At 34.4% G+C, this 19,922-nt stretch overlaps 1 protein-coding gene and 1 pseudogene across 1 annotated transcript; both read right to left on the bottom strand.

Moving 5' to 3' along the window:
- Positions 1-1,406: 1,406 nt before the first annotated feature.
- LOC114633916 lies at positions 1,407-6,212 on the bottom strand (annotated as a pseudogene).
- A 12,318-nt stretch (positions 6,213-18,530) lies between these two features.
- LOC114633911 (olfactory receptor 7G2-like) lies at positions 18,531-19,511 on the bottom strand. The gene has a single exon (XM_028782503.1). It carries the CDS (start codon positions 19,494-19,496, stop codon positions 18,531-18,533), a length of 966 nt encoding a protein of 321 aa, XP_028638336.1. The 5' UTR covers positions 19,497-19,511.
- Positions 19,512-19,922: the final 411 nt, after the last annotated feature.

Genomic DNA, 19,922 nt, shown 5'->3' with positions numbered 1-19,922 from the left:
GTATTTTCGTGAAACTCACAGCAGTTTTGAGTAGATTTGTATCACTATTAACTCTTACCTGTCATCTGCCTTAATTTCTATGTATTCAAAAAGAAGAGAACATGTTCCATTTTGACTCTGAATTAAAAACATAATTTGTCTTTTATAAGATGTCATTTTCACTGTTTAGTTTCAAGTAAAATTTATCTTAACTTTATTTTTTTAAATGAAGTAAACTGTATTAATGATAATTAATGCCAGATTGTCTCAGAACTGTCAGCAGTCCAGCAAGGTCACAGAAAGAATTATTTTTTTTATACTCCAGGCTTACCTTAGGCTATTTGACAAGTATATCATATAAATTAATCATCTCATTTATCCTAATCTAAATTTTTCAACTGGCCCTTTACCTCTCCTTTAGTCCCAACACCTTTTCTTTCAAATATGTCTGGCTTGCAAAATCTCCTATGCCTGATTTTTTCTGAGTTATTATCCATGCTCTGAATTCCTGTATTCCCTCTATGCCCTTCTGTAGCCAATCAGATGATTATTAAACCATTCAGAAGTTGATAAAGAAGAATGTTTATGAAACACTGAGACAAAGACATTAAAATCACATTAGCAAAGCTCACACAGTAGTTAGTACTCTGCCGGAACAGAAATCAATACTTGAATAATGCAAAACAATCTTTACACAGATTATCACAAATAGATTATACCAACATTAATACTTAATATAATAAAAATTGTGAGTATGTATTAAAGAATAATTCACAGTAATAACTATATTGTTGATCAGAATCTAAAACAGAAGTTTCAGTTATCCAGTACAAAAACGTCTATCACATTGATCCACTTCTTTTTCAGTAGTATCTATCCAGTATATACTTTATCTACATGCCTACATTTGACAAATCATAGGAGAAAATGTAACATGATGACAGCTGTAATTTTAGGGTTTCTTGGATGAAGTAGGTGCTTTTAAATCAAAATTAAATTGATGAATATTAACTGAGAAAATAAAACTTCACAATATGAAGTAGGCAAAGTGATCACATATTGCAGTCATTTTAAAGATTATAGGAAACTGGAGAACTTCAGCTCAATAATTATTCTACTCAATTTGAACCAGTGTATAAGTTAACAACAACAACTAATTTTATGAAAACAACAGAGAAAATATAACACCAGGACATATGTAATTTTAGAGTGCCTCTCTGTGAATTGTGGATAAAGCAAATACCATAAGAACTAATGTAAGAGATAGGGATATATCCAGAAAATATATTAAAGTAAATCTTAACGTGAGTTGAAGTACACCAAATACACATTGGAGTCATTTAAGTGAGTATAGGAATGTTGAGAAATTTTTCCCATTAAGATTATTCATAATTTGACCTTCTCTAAAATGACACATCAATAGTACATCACATAAGATAAATGAGTCTACCAACAAGTTTTTTCAAGGCTTCCTTCATTTCCCTATTTTTTAGACTATAGATAAATGCGTTGAGCAATGGAGATATTACACTTGTACATCATGGAAGCTGTTGCTGTGTTTCTAAGAGAATCTCTTACAACAGAACTGATGTAAACCCCAAAACCTGCCCCTTAGAACAAAAAAAAAAAAAAAAAAAACACAGACAGATGTGATGCACAGGTAGAAAAAGCTCTGTGTTTCCCTCCAGAAGATGGCATTCTCAAGACTGATGATACAATGTAAATATATGAAAAAACAATTCCACAGACAGGACCACCCCCAAAGACAAAAGCTGCAACAAATATTAAAAAATTATTAAGAAATGTATCAGAACAGGCTAGTTTGATAATCTGAGCCAGCTCACAGAAAAAGTGTGGGATTTCTAGGTCTGTGCAGAAGGAAAGCCTCAAAACCATTAGACTGTGGAGTACAGCATCCATAATGCTAACCAGGAGTGAGAATAGAATCATGAGGACACAGCAAATAGGGTTCATGATGACTGTGTACCTCAGGGGTTTGCAAATGGCCACATATCAATCATAGGCCATTACTGCCAGGAGATTTTCAATGCCTCCACAAATTGAAAGAAAGCAAATTTGAGACAGACATTCTATGTAACTTTTGCTATCATCATTGGCTTGGATGTTAACCAGCATTTTGGGGATTGTGACTGTACTGTAACAGATGTCATTAAAGGAAAGAATACAGAAGAAGTGGTACATGAGGTTGTGATGTTGGGAGCCAGAGGTGATGGCCATTATGATATTCAGGTTTCCCAGAACTGTAATCAGATACATGGAGAGGAACATGGCAAAGATAAGGGGCAGCAGTTTGTGATTGTCGGACAGGCCTAGCAGATGGAATTCTGAAACTGCTGTTTGGTTTTTGAGTTCCGTATTTTTGATAGAAACTTTGAAAGGGAGAAAATAAAAAGAAAATGGAATTCATGAGCAACTTTATCAGAATCACTTAGGTACTCTTAGAATGGCACTAGAATAGCATTGTCAATGATAATTTTATTGATATAAACATGTATCATATTTTAAATACAGCTTATATATAATAGTCTCACAGTTCTTCACTACTCCAAAAACTTCTCTTGACCATGTGAAAAATCATGAAAATTCTTTAGTATTTTGAAGAGAAATTTTTATTGAGAAAGGACATGTTTTTCAATGGAATAGTATCAGACATGTCATTCTCCAGAATTTGAAATTTTAAATAAAATCTTGGTTATTATTTGTTTAAATCCATGTGATTATTTGATGGAGAAGAAACAATTCACTAGAATCGTTTTTTCATAGTTCACTTTTTCTTCTTTACATTCATACTACTGTTTTTTATTTCAAGATGAAATTTTCATAAACTAAAAAGTTTAGTTTTTTATTTGTTCTTTGTGAATTTCATATTATGCACTAACTAAAAGGCATTCAGGTCTCCCTCCCTTCAAATCAGTTTTCTTACCTTGCAATTTCCTCACCACAACCACTGAGAAAGACAACTCATCATGGAAGTTATATTGTATCACAGTATGATACACAGTGCTTCCAAAAACCTCTTTGTTTGTTAGTGTTCACTGCTATGATGCATTGGTCTGGTATGAGACTTCTGAGTTCTGCTTTACTACCAATATTTGAACCTTACTCTGACTTCTCCAGGTATCTCGTTGTTCGTCTGTGTCATAAGATCCTTAAATTTTGAATCTGTAAATCTAGTTACTACAAGCACTCCAGTATTTCATCAATGATGTAGATGTTGACTTGGGCTAAATTAGTGTCCTGAGTCATGTACTCTGGTCTAGCTCATATAAAACCTCTGCCTCCAGGGCCATCTTAAACTTGAAGTACAGGCAAGGTGTAGGGCTTTCTTCCCACAGTGTGGCAGTCAGCAAGAAATTTAGCCAGTTCTCCTACTCTCAACACCCTCCCAACCAGCTGTCCCTTCTGCCTCAGATGGAAAGGAATGATGAGGTCATGGGAAGAAGAGTTTCTCTCTCTGTTGTCTGTCCCCATGTCATTGCCTTAAAATTTAAAGCTTACCTGAATGTTGGAAATTGAGTATATATCCTTAGGAACTTGTGTCATAAAAGGTCCAAAGTTTTCTAGTACTAAGGGTGTAAGTATTATGCTTTAAACTTATACCACACACCTAATTACACAGCTTCCCGTCTCATGGCTGATAAATTATAAAGCTCCTCATTAGCCTATTTACCTTGACAGTTGTAATCCCCACAATGCCTACTCTCCTAAGAAAGTAGCATTTCAAGTGGCCTTTTCTCAGACTCTGACTCTAGAGATCACATAAGTTCAGTCTTTAATTTATTTTTTCAATTATTTATTCACTTTACATCCCTATTGAATCACTCTTTCTTCTTCCAGTCCCACACTCACAAGCCCCTCCCCAATTATCCACTTCCTTCTCCTCAGGAAATGGGAAGACCTCTTGGGTTCCTGCCTACCCTAGGACATCAAATTCCAGAAGAACTAGGTATATCCTCACTACTGAGCTTATACAAGGGTATGGGAAGGAATCCAATGACGAGTCAGAGTCAGAGACAGTCCTTATTCTAATTTTTTAGGGATCCAACTGAAGACTTAGCTGTGCATCTTATTCTTTCTACTTATTGCATCACCCATATTTGACAGATGTAGACAGAAATCAGGTGTTAAATTATTGTTGTCAGTCACATAATCCTGTAACAATAATATTCTCCCTAAGCATATAGTGTCGAGCAGTTATAGACTGAACTTTGTGAAAATGCCTATAAAATAACCCCTAAAATTTGAATTCTTTCAGTGTTTTCCTTAAGTATCTTAAGTGCTAAGATAAATAACTTATACACACACTTAGAATAGGAATATCAGCACAGATCTTCCAGCTCCAGTAGGACTTGGAAACTGATGTAGACCTCAGTGACAACACGAACCAGGACACAAACAGGGCAAAAGTTTGAAGCACAGGCCACTAGTATCAACATAAGTCCTAGAAAATCACAACTTATTAATATCAACATGACTCCAGGATACAACGCAGACTATGGATATCAACATAGACCCTAGATTGTATCATTGTGGCTATATGAACTACAGATATCAACACAAGTCCTAGCACGGTTTCTTATGACGTCATCAATCTGGGCATCACAGATCTGGGCATCACAATGGCCACAGGTAGCAGCAAATGCGACTCACATCAAAGTGGTCCTAGCAGCACAACCAACAAACATCAGCATTATTTTAGGTTAAAGCATAGACCATGGATATCCACATGGCATTAGGTTGCTACATTTGCATTGGGCATCAGCCAGGTCCCCATCCACATCAGAAATATTGACCAACAAATGGCCATTAGCCAAATCTTGGACCATAATGTTCCTTCTAGCAGGTCCAATCCAGGAATTAAACCATTCTTCATCTCAGGACTCACCATGGAATGGAGCCAGGGTGATCTATTGGCTGGTTTCCATGTGCTGAGGCTGATTCTGAATCTGTGTAAGATCTAAGCATCTGAACACCACCCTGTCAAACTCAGTTGAAAGAAGCATGATCCTACATGAACTTAAATCCTCTTTCTCAACTGTCATTCCCTTCATATATCCAGTCTCATTTCTCTTCACAGTGCTTCCACTACTTTGATCTTCCAATTTCCCAACTATCCACCCCACATGTTCTCTTGTAGTGGTGCTTGGTTGTTCTGTGTGAATTCCTCCATTCTTCCAACTCCCCTACACCTGTTAATTTCTTATGTTTAAGAATAAATAGTGTGACTATTATTTGTATTCAAGATATTAAACACATCTAAAACAGAAATTTGTGAGTAGAGTTTCTATATAGGTGCCTACTTTGAACTGATAGTTGATTCTGTTTATACATAACAGTATTTAGTCATGAATTCATTTTGTGAATTTGGGTGTGAGGTTGTCTTTACAATTCAGAAAGTTACATTTAAGAAATAATATTACTCATAATCAGGGAGGCTCCCTCCAGCTGCTGATTGGAGCCAAAGTTTCATAGCCAAGCATTATGGAGAAAGAGAGAGCACACATTTGAGCTCTCCATCTGGTACTTCACTTGAGGGCTAAGGGAATACCAAGAAAAAGTGGGAGGAATACCTGAAGAAGCAAGAGGGATCAAGAACACCAGGCCAGCAAATCTCACAGAATCAGCTAAGCAGGGCTAATAGGGGCTCACATCAATAATCACAGAGCCTTCATGGATTTTGACTAGGTCCTTGGCATATATGTTATTGTTATTGTCTTTTACTTCTTTTGAAATTACTCAGTGGGAATGAAGAGTGTCTCTGGCTCTTTCACTTGGACTTAGGATCCCTTTCCTCTTACTGAATTGCCTTGGCCACTCTGGATATGAGGATTTGTATGTAGTTTTTTTTATATATATCTTGTTATGCCATGTTCCCACAATATTCCTATAAGGACTACTCTTTACTAAACTGAAGGAAGAGTGGATCTCTGGAAGAGTGGAGGAAGCAGTGTTGGTGTAGGGGAGTTGTAGTGAGATGTTTGGGGTAGAGGTTGTGGATGTAGGGATAAGTGCTTCAGGATGTGTTGCATAAGACAATAATTTTTTAATAAGAAAATATTCCCATACAATATTACTTCAGGTAATTTCATAAAAGTTGTATTCTTCTGTGTTTTTTAAGTAATTTGATACCTTCTATTTTTACAAATTAATTTTTAAACATGTATATTTTAATTTCATAATTGTAGCCAATATTAAATTAATATTTTACACATGATTATACACAGGGATCCTTTATTTGAAACATAAAGATTAAGAGCTAAAAAGATTATAGAACCATTTGATAGCCTAGAGTATTTGAAAGACTTATAAAATGTTTTGATGAACAACATCACTAATCATTAAGTGTGATAAATGATATTGAATGAATTATTTTATGGATAAAGCTCAAAACTTGAACTCTTAGGAGATAATTTCAAAATATGGTGTAATCTGATAATTATGCAAGTATATAAGTCAAGCATGGTGCATGGAATAGTTATTAAAGGTATATCACTTCTTGGAACAAATCTCAGAACCATTGAAAGTGAAAGCAGGCACTTGCTATCAAGCTTATACCAGACAGAAATGCCAATTTCCCTGCCATAGCTTTCTGACTGATGATATTAATAACTATGTATCACATGCCTGGTTGTACATTATAAAAAATATGGCATTTCTAAATTTAGCTTCACAAGAAATGAATAATCCACACAATCCCAACCATGTCATCATGAAAAGCTGACATGATATGCATAAATATTTCTTGAACCTCTTTGCCTACAAATCTACCAAGAAGAGTATCCCCTCTTTGAGATAGTTATATAAATGTTTGTTGAAATAGAAACTTCAACACAAAAAGGCTTTAATAAAATCAGCTCCTATAGTTTGTAGTTTAGGATCACTTGAAAACAATACATAGAGCCGCACACAGATAACCAGATTAAAGTCTAAACTGAAACCTACCTAGATATCATGTTATTATTCATTGTGTAAGACATTGGTGAAAGATAACTCAAAATTTTTGTGTCATCATCATTTTATGTTTTTTTGAAATGCCTAACAATGGAAACAGGTGTACTTCTACCTTTTTGTCTGCACATGAGACACTTACTTCTCCTATTAAGTGGCCTTCTTGTACTTTTCTTTGTTTTATTTGGCTGTCCTAACCAGCATGCCACATGTTTCTGGAGAGGTAATGGAGAGAGAGTGAATCTCAGGAAGAAGGGATTCAGAGGAGATGTTGACAAAGTTTAAGGAGAGGAAACTGAGGATTATTGAAATCTATTAAATCTACTACAGAATGTGTTTATGAATGCTTCTATTTTCAATAAGAAAGAATGACAGATGAGAGGAAGAAAGAAAGAAAGAAAGAAAGAAAGAAAGAAAGAAAGAAAGAAGGAAAGAAAGAAAGGGAAAGAGAGAGGGAAAGAAAGAGGGAAAGAAAATAAGAAAGAAAGAGAATGAAAGAGAAAACATGAAAGAATGAGAAAGAGAGAAAGAAAAGGAGAGAGAAAAAGAAAAGGTTGGTTTCACATATTTCTTATATGGATAAGACTGTATTAAGAAGAAAATAATGAATGTTTATGAGGATTACCTTTTGCTCTCAAACAAAACTGAAGTGAAAATGTGAACTTAGCACATGTAACCTATAACTAAGTGCCTACATATTTGTCATGTCTCAAATTTTTCTGAAAAAAAAAAAGACACTCAAAATACAGGTGTGGTAGTTGATCTTATGTCTCATGTATGCAAAGGAAATTATCTAACAAACACCCCTAGCAATTTTTTGATAATGTTATTTCAGTCTTTAGGTTACCATCTTGGCAAATGCTTCTGAATACAAAATTAACATTAAGTTTGATAATTTTAATGATTTTATTTGTGTGTTTAAATGTGTGTGACATTCAGGTACATATATGTATTGTGAGTTCATAGGCACATGCTCATGCATTTAGGTAGTATGTGAGAGAAATAACTTTGGTACTGTCACTCAGTCATCACTTTACAACTTTTTTGGTTTTTAAAGACAGTTTTAATGAAGATGGTGTGATCAGAATGCTCTAGGTATCAATCCATTTCTACCTTCCTATTTCTGAGATCACAAGCACACACCAAAATTCTTGACTTTTAAAACATATTGATATTTAGAGTTTAGACTCTGATCCTCATGCTTGTATGAAAAATGTTTTGCTCACTGAACTGTATTGCAAACTTAATAATAAAATTGGTTCAAATTACTTAAAAACAGCAGCATATTTTTTCTTGATTTTTCTGACAGATGTGCTAACGTATACTTAATATATCATCTGTGACAGGTGGAAAGCCTCCAGGAATTCTTTTGCAATAGTTAAAATAAATATGTTTGCTTTCAACAGGACTCACTTAGCTTATCTTCCTCTGAATGAAAATGTTATGTTATAGTAATTCCCTCTACATTAATGTGAATATAATTGTTTGAGTCTCTGTCTCATCCTAATGAGCCCTATTCTCATGAGAGTAACAACATGTCATTATACAATTTTAAACACACCAAAAATATCTAAATGAGGAAAGCAAACACAAAATCTATGAAAACAGAACAGAAGGCAATCTTCCAGTGACAGCGACTCACCATATAACAGATTTAAATAATTAAGTTTTTAAATAGAGATCTCTTTAGAGAGCAATAGTATTTACTCCCAGAGAACATGAAAGTAGTTTTGCAGTGATAATTATGTATTAGAATGTTAGTTTCACACACTTGAAAATTGTTACAGTATCTCCTTTCTTTTAGAACAAGGAAACCTATAAAGATTGTATGAATTGACCTGAGTTTTCATGGGAATTGCTAGATATATTTACTATGGGCAGGGTAGTAATTGCTTTAAAAAGTACAAACTTCAAAATTTTATAAACTGAGTGGAAAAAGCAAACTCATATAATTTGACTCTCATGGTAACCTCATTTCTAATCTGTATATCCTTACTCCAATTTTATATCTTCTCTCTCTCTCTCTCTCTCTCTCTCTCTCTCTCTCTCTCTCTCTCTCTCTGTGTGTGTGTGTGTGTGTGTGTGTGTGTGTTTGTGTCTGTGTACATGTGTTTGACTGACATCACCTTGACTTTATTAACCCTTAGGTTTAATAAATATATACAGCAGTATTAGGGAGAATAAGAATTTCTCTAGTACAATAAAATCAAATTTCAGAAAAAAGTTGGTGTGCTCTACACACTTCAGGAAATCTTATGTATGTAGAAAAGTAAAGGAATCTGCATCCTCCTTGTTGAATGTACTTACCATAAAAGAAATGCCTACTCATTTAATAGAACCCACGGTTTCCCTTCTCAGAGGTTTCCTGATACATGCTGACATGTAGAAGGAACCACAGCAACAGCAATAAGTAAGATGTCATGAGGGAAAATGTACTGAGTAACTCTCTATCTTGTGATAATAAGACCATAAAATTTCATAGTTTAAGACAGACAAGGAGATGAATAGAGGGGATGCAGAAAGGTATTCTGGCACTGACCAATATGTCTCAGCTACAGTTTCTAACACACGTGCCTTAAATCAGTTAACATTTCTGTCTGGAGCCAAATTAATACCTGAAAATTATCTGGGAGTTATTTTGACATTTTCTCCAACTATAGAAGCCCAGGTGTTTCTCTAGTTAATGTAAGTTATGAACAAAGCTGTATGCATAAAGCAAACAACAATTTTGCTGTGTCTTGAGACGGTAGCCTACAGATCATACTTCTTACCCAGGTTGTTAAGTAAATATACCAGAATTCATGGTTAAGGATTTCTGTTGATTGTACTACTAATAATTATTCCATTGATGGAATATATTTTTCACAAAGATGAAAATATGGCTAAATAACATAAACTATCTCATAACATGCTTGAGAGAGAGAAGAGCCTGAATTTTCAACTACAGTCCTACACCGAGATGAAAAGCATCAGTATGCCTGCAGTGCACTGTTGTAAATCTCTTTATAAAAATTCTTTGGATAATTATTTGAACAAATCCACCCTATTTTCTTTCATACTGCATACAATGCAATATTCTGAAACACTGTCAAGTTGTCAGAAGTCTAATACTTTTTAACCCTTTTAAAGGATATTTTACTGAATTATCATATCATACATTTGAGAGTAATTATGAGGTTCTAAAAAGCATCTGATAAATATTCAAGTACTTCTAGTACAGAAAAGATGCAACATCATTCATTAATTGTCCACTAAACCTAGTTAGTAAAATAGTGATGACTTGGTAGCATGATGATAATATGCCAAGATGACAGTGAATTTGAAATTACCTCTTGCTGTGTGGTTTTTCAAGGAACTATGGAAACTATTGTAGTGAAATTGTCTGCCTTTTGTCCTGGCGTTTTTATATCTACTATAATAGACTACCAATATATGAGGTAAACATTGAACTATAGTAGTTCATGGAAAAATTATCCTCTTCATAGAGAAACCATATCTTACACTGTTTTATCATTTTGAATTTATCTCCTTTTCTAGTTTTTATGCTAATGGAAATATTATCATCATTTTTATTAAATACAGTAATCATGATAAATTACTGATACTGGCTGTTCTTACATTTATAGTACTCTAGCCACCATTCTTGTTGTGTTGCTGATACAAATAGTTTTGTCATTTCAAAATTAGTATGGACTATAATACCTGAAAATTTAATTTTACTGAAATTATATTGTAAATATAAAGGGAAAGTGCCTAACTTATTTGTAGATAGTGTTCTAAAACACACCACTCTCCTATGTGGCAGGCTAATAAAGAATGTGAAGCCAGGAAATTGGCTTCAAGCCTGAATATTTTCAGGCATACAACATGACATGACTGGATTAGGCATTCTGATAATTCAATGTGATTATATCTTAGGGCGTTTGAAACTTTTGCTATCAAAAACTACAACTATTTGCCTTTATCATAAATATCTATTATTTAATGAATAAATTTACATACTTAAAAAGTGACAACATAAATTTGGAGTTTATAGTCAGAATCTTCAATCTTTGAAAAACTTCTAGATGTGACGCCACCCACATTCATATAAATGGGTATTACTTCCTAGGAAAATTTATACATCTTTTACTTTTTCTAAGAGCCAAAATACCAATGGAAGTTTGGTTATTTGTGTGTAATGTTTATAAAAATGAACTGTTAAAAATTTATTCTTGTTTTCTAAAAGCATTTAAGTTTCAGTCCTTTTTCCCAACATCAGTCTTATAATGGATAAAACTGGGATACTGCAATAAGAGAACATGTATATTTAGAAAATTACAAATGGATTATATAACATTTAGTACAGCTATAGCAAATAACATACGTATGTCATGCTAAAATTATTATGTTACATGATTAGTATAATCGAAGAATTGAAGCATTAACATGATGTTCCAACTATAATGGCATATTCTCATCTAAAGTTAGCTAAATTCTAGAGATATCTTTCTCCATAAACACACACATGCCCCCTTACACACACATAAACACATACAGAGAAAGAGAGAGAGAGAGAGAGATTCATTTGGTAAGTTCTGTTCCTCTAGTGAGCCGTGAATAATTCAGATTTTAGTAACATAGTTGGTTAGAGAGCAACAGATGTATAAAAATGAATCTTTTTAGTATCTAGGAATAGACTCTCCAATTTTCCAAAACTTACCAAAAGTCTCTCTATTACTGAAGCCTCTCTTAGAAATATGGATTTTTCTAGGATAAAGCCCATGGTGTGAACTACCTTACAAGCATAAGGAGAGAAATTCTTTAGATTATCCAGTTTCACCAATAGTGAAAGAAAAAGTATTTAGTGATTCTTCATACACAACATTTGACAATTTGTGGAAAAGTCAGAAAACTATTGATGTTAGTTGGTTGTTCTTAGCATGTTAGGTAAGTTGACAAAGCAAAAGAATGTGTTCCATGATAAAATTAACCAAACTTTAGCATCTTAGAATATAGAAAAGAATAACAACTAACTTAGTGATAAAATTGTTGAAATTAAATGTATATTAGTTACCTAAAATTCTCTAATGTTGGCCTGGAAGAGAATCTTATTTCCAAACACCACAGAGACCAAGTTGTAGAAAAATCAAACCAAAGCCATTATTATTATGTTGGTTGAGTTATAGCAAAAATTCAAGTTCTGGACTTGGAGAGTGTTGATCATTAAAGTAATGGAATTGACTGGTAAAACTGAGGTGTGGATGTGTGAAAGGAATCTACTAAAGCTAGGAACAATGAAACCTCTGGATCTCAAGGGTTTCTTACCCAAGAAATAAATCTCCTTAGCCTCAGCTGAAGGTGATCCCAACTGTAAGCTTGTATAACCTCACCTTTTCCATTTTAAATGAGGAAATTAATGATTCATTCTTTATTTCTCATTTTTAAGCCATCAGTGTCTTTCTCTGATGAAAATGCCAGATTAGACAATATTAGTGTCCTTTATGGCCCACCAATACTAGCCTTTATATCTATAACCAGAATTAAAGTTAAGCAGGCTCTTAGAAGAAAAGGAGAATGTAGAGTCCATAAGAAGGTGTGCTAAACTGTAAAAGCTTAATGAGTTAGCTAATCATTCAAGCAGCAGTCTGGAAAATATGTTTGTGAATGGATTTTAGTGGTGTGGTATAATGGTAGAAAGAACACAATACTGGATCAGCCTGATTTTATTGATATGATCCAACTGAGCAAAGATTCTATTTTTAAATGGAACGTTAAACAATTAAAAATGGTACCAAAATGTTATTTGAATATTTGGCTGAGGTAATTACCAAATTACCTATTGAGAAGGAATTAGAGATGCCTAATATCCCTTGGCTTACTATGAATGGAAGGATTTTCAGGCTCAAGTAAATTGAAATATTAGAGTGACTCTGTGGTATACAACTTACTCCATATTGGGAAAACTCAAAAGATATTCTCTTCGCTAATTCTTAAAAGATTCAAAATGGTGAGAGTCACAACTCCACATTTTAAGAGATTTGTTGCCATATTTTTCATTACAGCAGATTTTACTGTTAGACATCCTTCTTGACCCTTGAAAGAGTTAAGTGCATGGGGTCATCTGGGCCCTGAAATTTCAATGGCCAGGTTACAGCACTGAATCATCAAACCATGATGATCTTAGTTATCATAATGGACAGCACTAGCAAAGCAATATCGATAATGACCTAACCATAATATTCAGAACAAATAAAGTTTTATGGTGACATGATTTTGGTGGACATTTGGTAATGGAAAAATAATCATGTTTCTAGGCAGTCAGTAAATCAGAAGCCTACAACTTTCCGGTTTGATATATATAAGTGGAAATTTTCTTAAACAAATGAGTGAAAGGCTACATTGGATGGTGCCAAAAGAGAATTTTGGCCAGAGAACCAATTTCAAGATGTTAAGTAGTTTGTAATCCCAGAAAGTCCTAAACCTGGCTAGCCAGGTTCCCCTGAGGAAGGCCTTTGATAAAACACCAAAGAATGTGAAACTGATTCAGCAAGACCCACAAGAAACATTATGAATCTTCATTTAAGATAAGTGCTTATACAACTCAGATACTTAATATTGTTTTGGTTGAAGTTCTACTAACAGAATGTTCAGTGAGAATTCATTCTGTGATTATTTACCTAGTTCCAAAAAGTACAATTTTCCTCAGAAGTTTTCAGAATATTTACATTAGTTCTCTATTTGTAACTGTAGAATGAGGGGTACTATGGTTGGAAAGGCAAAATGGAAGCTTAAGAGTTGCCTCTCCCAGTGAAAACAGTCAATCAATACAGTTTTGTACCCCCTGAAGTTTTTAAAAATTAGCACCACTATCAATGAATGAAAAGATTCAAGAGTTGTGGGTCCCACTGAATTTCCCATTAACTCTCATATTTGGCAAGAGTGGAGGACAGCTGTTCTACTAGATATGGTATCCTTACTTGAGTAGATTCACATATCTCCTGGTACATGGAATGCAACTATTGATGTAACAAATGTCTTTTTCTCTGTACCTGACCATAAAGGACCACAAGAAGCATTTTTTTTCAAAGTTGGAAAGACCAGTAGTGTGTGTGTGTGTGTATATATATATATATATATATATATATATATATATTTCTTTTTGTCTTTTATCTGTCCAGGTAAATGGAAAGGAGTAACCATTTTGGGCTCATGAGTAAAACATAAGTACATCAGAGGATGAAAAACAAATCTAAACAAAATTTAGGGCCTTCTTTCTCAGTGGAATTCTTAGGAGATCAGTGATGTGAGACATCTAGGCAATAGTCATTTTAAAAAGCCGTAAGATATACTGCACCTGGGTGAACACATTACAAAAATGTAACACAATATTTAGTTGGCTGATTTGTATTCTGAAGACATTACAAACCTAACCCCTGTGTGTTATTCCAACCTAACCCCTGTGTGTTATTCCAACCCATGTACCAAGAAATTCAGAAAACTTGTAGCTTGGAGTGGGGCCAGGAACATGAGGGGAGTTATTGCCAGATCCATACTGTGTGTAGGTTGCTCTTCCCCTTGGAACATATGTTCAAACTGATCTAATGATACTTGAGGTGTTCATGATAGATACTCTTATTCTTTGGAGCCATGGGCAAGCTTCTATAGGAGAATCACAGAAGATACATTTGAAATTTTGAAGTATATATCTGTCATAGTCTACAGATAACACTTCTCTCTTTTCAAAATTCTCTTGGTCTACTATAGTGCTATAGAGAAAAATAAATTTTGACAAAAAGTTAAAAGGTGACCTGAAATGCTCATCATGATCTTGATATTATCTGACCAACTGAATATAAAGCAGAATGTGGACACCAAAAATCTATCATGAAATGTCGTTTTCATGATAGGACTGAGGGCAAAAGCAAGGTACATAAAGATCTGCCTAACTGCCTATCGTTTCCATTCCTGTTACAACGCTTTCTACTGCCAAGCATGCACCTATCATCTCATGGTGTGTGTTGACTGAAGAAGGTAAGAGTAACACCTGGTTTAATGATGATCTTAAGTGGTATGCAGGTATCATCGAGAATTGGACAGCATCAGCCTTATAACCCTTTTCTGGGAAACACTGAAAGACAACAGAAAAAGTCTTCATAGTGGGCAAATCTTTGGACGGCACATGTGCTCATTCATTATTTGAAGGATAACATGATGATATGATTGTTCACATTGGGCAACGGTTGTTTGGATAAGCAATAGGTAAATATATCTCTCCAAATGGATGAAGAGTGTTAAGATAATCATGTGCTATGTAAATTCTCATGAAAAGATGACTTCAGCTCAGAAGGTACTCAGTGATCATGTAGAAAGAATGACTCATGCTGTAGACAGGCAGTCTCTTTCCCTAGTCATTTCTATTTTAACCAAACAGGCCAATGAACAAAGTGGCCATGGTGGCAGAGCTGAATATTATCTATAGGCTTTTCAAAATGGGCTGACATTCATTAAGGCTGAGCTAGCTGCTGAATGCCATGTCTACCTGTAGGACCCCAAAGGGCTCCTATACCCTGGCTGAGCCTTTCCGTATGCTGCTGTCTACTAAGTAATATTCTGTGGTTCCTCTAGGATCAAAACATCCTGACTAAGGCATGGTGCCCCAGGGAGGGAATTTATACTTGACATCCTATTGTCCCCTAGTTGAGTTCCTGTTTTTTCCTAAGTTTGTATTTTTCTTTCCCTGGCTTGGTGTATATATTGAACCTGTTCAGAAAAGGCATTGGCATTTTCTCATAACGGATGACCTGAGTCTGCGTCTTTCTTTAATCCCCCAGGCCTATGCCCGAGCTTGGTACCGTGGGCAGAGCCAGAGCTGTCATCTGCCAACAGTAGAACATCAAATTCCTGAAATGGCACTGTTTTCAAGGGAGATCAACCTATGATATGATGGATGAGTGATTGAGTTGGATGACTTCTTCTGTGGAAAGGGCAACATGTGCTAACTGGAGTAGATATTTATTGTGGCTTTGGATTTCCCTTTCCTGAACTTAATGATTCTGAACAAACCACCATATGTAGACATAAACTATGTGTCCCCCCTTCATTCCTATTTCATACACTATTGCTTTTAACTAAGAACCCCACTTCACAAACAGAGAACTCTGACAGTGGACCATTTTTTGATAGATTTCACTGGTCTTGCCATGCTCAACTACAATCCTGAAGCAATTAGTCTGATAGAAGTATGGAATGACCTGTTGAAAACAAACCTACAGTGCAAATTATGGGGCAACATCCTGAAGGGCAGGCATAGTGTTTTGCTTTGTGTCAGCATCAAAAATGTACTATGTTTTCTCCTATTGCCTGGATGCATGGGTCTAGGAATCAAACGGTGAAAAAGAGAATTGTTTAAGTCATTATCACTCCTAGTGACCTACTAGAAAATACTTTGCTTCCTGTTTCTATGACAATAAGTTTTCCTGGATGATATGATTGACTACAGAGAAATAGAAATGGGGTGCTCTTTCAAGGAGACACTACAACCATTCCATTGGAAATCTTCTTTGTATAGCTGGAATGCATCCTGTATGTCAGTCTAATAAATCTCTGAGAGAGATAGGTAGATAGATGGATGGATGGATAGATAGATAGATTCAGTAAATTATGCTATTCTATGGGATCCTAATCTATTATTTGACTGTGCATATATGATTAGCAATTTTGAACATAAAATATATAATGCAAAGCTTGAACATTAATTCAAAGCATGTCTCAGTAAATTTTAAATAACGCTTTTTCATTCATAGTAGTAGTATATTAAAATTGTGTGTGTCTGTATTTTGTTTCTTTGTATATATTCCATATGTAAACAGTAATATTACCAGTCTTATATTTAAATGTATCTTAACTATTAATATTGAATATAATTATAGTTATTACATAAATATTCTACTACATATCATTTTACCTTTCATAACAAATTGGATTCTGTTTGAAGTAGTTTCTATATGTCTGGGAATCCAGACTGATCTAATTTTTCACATAGACCCTAATGAAAAAAAAAATGAAATTTAGGTCTATGTTCCTGTCTCAGAGTCCTCTTGTCAAAATCAGTTTGAGACAGGAGTCAATGCCTCAAAAGAGTCAAAGTTGAGATTGGTGAGAACCCAATTCCTTCCCCTGGGCTCTACTCATTAATTACAAAGCAGGTTTTTCTTAGATATACTGATTCCCTTTGCCAACATTTTCTGATTTAGTGTTTTGCTTTTCTTGGACATTTCCAACCTATAAAGAGTATATGGTTTCTGTTAGCATGCTTAATATAAGTCATAATCTTCTGCAAGATATCTCTCTTATTCATTTTGTCTTCTTTGTTTTATAGCCCCAACCCTCCCAAAACACAATGGAATTGAAGACATTTTTCTTTTGCCAGTCAATATATTTATTGTTTTTATTTTTCTAATTATAAACAGAATTGTGGAGATCTTAGTAAACAAAATCAGAACCAGACAGCCAGTATATATAGACTCAAGATGTAAACACAATTTATCTGAATCCAAAGCTCCAGCTTTCAGTTATAAGGTTCTCAGATTACAAATGATCTTCCTATTTATAAATTTCAAAAATTTAGTTGAAGTATAGCATGTACAAATTAGAATATGTTTTTCCCAAAGGCCCCAGAGCTTCCAATAGTACATACCTACTATGCTACAGGAACAACAGTGCGGTCACATCTCAGAATAGTTTAGAATACATGGTCAAACTGAAAGGACTGAAGACATTTATTTCTGCAGGTCAGCCTGGATTAAATTATACAATGTTAACATAAGAGAATATAGAGTAGTACCATATTCCAGTAAAAATAATTGTAAAACATTGACTCATAAAATAAAGACTACCTGTTAATTATTTAATTAATTAGTCTGACAAACCATTAGAACTCACAGTTGTGTGTGTGTGTGTGTGTGTGTGTGTGTGTGTGTTTGTTCATTTGGTAATGAGAGACAAGAAAGATGTGGATCTGTATTTGAATTGAGGTGAAAATGGCTGAGATGAGGTGCAGAAGAGAAAACCATAATCTGAATATACAGTATTGAAAAAATTAGATTAAACAAAAGAAATATACAAGAAATTAATAATATTGCAAAATTTAAAAGATCAAAAGAAAAATAAAATTCCAAAGGCTTCATTTACCATAACAACAAAAGTAATCACTATAAAATTCACATTACTATGACTTTGATTTAGTTATTATTGAGTGTTTTTTCATTAATATGCATAATCAAACATTTATCTCTGAGCACTGCTATAATATAACTATTCCACATTCAATATTGCTCACCATGAATCATATTTAAGATATACTTTCCAGAAAATATTTCCTTATCAAATGTATGTCACATTAATCTACTAACACATTATAAAAACTAAGCACTTGCTCTAAACAGGCAGTAGTTTTACTATTCAAATATAGTATTAATAACCAAGGAATCACACAGAAATTATTCATCTATTCTTTCTCAGTATGCCTTTTGCAAATTACATTTTCATGGAATCTCCAAGGAATGTTGTACAAAGTTTAAAAAATTTAACTTTGCTTTATGTTATGCTTCTGTTAAATTCAAACGTGATGTTAAAACAGTCCAAACTCTTGTGAAGTATTTCCTCAGGGCTTGTTTCATGTCCTTGTTTCTCAGGCTGTAGATAAATGGATTCAACATCTGAGGAACTATAGAATACATAACTGAAGCCACCATAGTCTTTTCAGGAGAGTCAGTCACTGAAGAGCTGATATACACACCCAAAATTGTGCCATAAAACAAGGAGACAACACATAGGTGTGATCCACAAGTGGAAAATGTTTTATATCTTCGCCCAGATGATGGCATTCTCAGAACTGCTGATAAAATTTGAGTGTAAGAGAAAATTATCCCAGAGATAGGAATTCCACCAAATACACAGGATGCAAAATATACCAGGATGTTGTTAATGAGAGTATCTGAACATGCGAGCTTGATTAGCTGAGCAAGTTCACAGAAGAAATGAGGGATTTTAACATCTATGCAGAATGACAAGTGAAGAACCATCAGAGTGTGCAAGAAACCAAACACAAGGCTAAGGAGCAGAGAAAGGAGAACCATCAGAATGCAACAGGAAGGATTCATTATTGTGGAGTACCTCAGAGGGTGACAAATGGCCACATAGCGATCATAGGCCATCACAGCGAGAAGACAGTTTTCCAGTCCAGTGAAAACCAACACAAACCAAACTTGTGTGAGGCAGCCAGTGTAAGAGATGCTATGACTCTGGGTTATCATGTTTATGAGCATATTTGGTATTGTATTTGTGCTTAAACAGATATCATTAATGGAAAGACTAGAGAGAAAAAAGTACATTGGGTTTTGTAGGTGTAGGTCAGAACAGACAGCCAAGATGATGAGCAGGTTTCCTAGTAGAGTGAGCAAATATATGCACAGGAACAAGCTGAACATAATGGACTGGAGCTGAGGATCACCAGTTAGTCCAAGAAGAAGGAATTCTAAAATACCTGATTGATTTTTGTATTGCATTAGACTGATAATTCTTATGGAAATGAGACAGGAAAGTAAAAAAAAGTCTTTGCTAGATTTACCTTGATGTAAATGACTATTTTAGGAATGCTTTATTCTTAGTGATTGCTTCAACGTATATCACCCTGTAAAATTTGTTCAACATTCAGGAATATTTATAAAGTGTGAGACTGAATACCAAGAAAGTTGAAAAAGAAACAAACTCTCTTTTAATACATAACATAAAAGTTTAATTTCCTGACTAGTGATTTATGCTCACTTCCATTTTCTACTTGCCATTGCCATTCATTTTGTCAGGTGTCAAAGTCTCACAAAGTGCTAAATTATTAAACCTAATGGATTGTATTACATACTTTCATAATTAATCTATGTTTTCAACAATCTAACATGAGATTGAAACACTTGCACTTAAATTCTATGTAAAAC

Source organism: Grammomys surdaster, unplaced genomic scaffold (genome assembly GCF_004785775.1).
Source record: "Grammomys surdaster isolate TR1022 unplaced genomic scaffold, NIH_TR_1.0 796, whole genome shotgun sequence".
In the NCBI taxonomy this organism is placed as follows: Eukaryota; Metazoa; Chordata; class Mammalia; order Rodentia; family Muridae; genus Grammomys; species Grammomys surdaster.
This window is presented reverse-complemented; position numbering and strand designations above follow the sequence as displayed.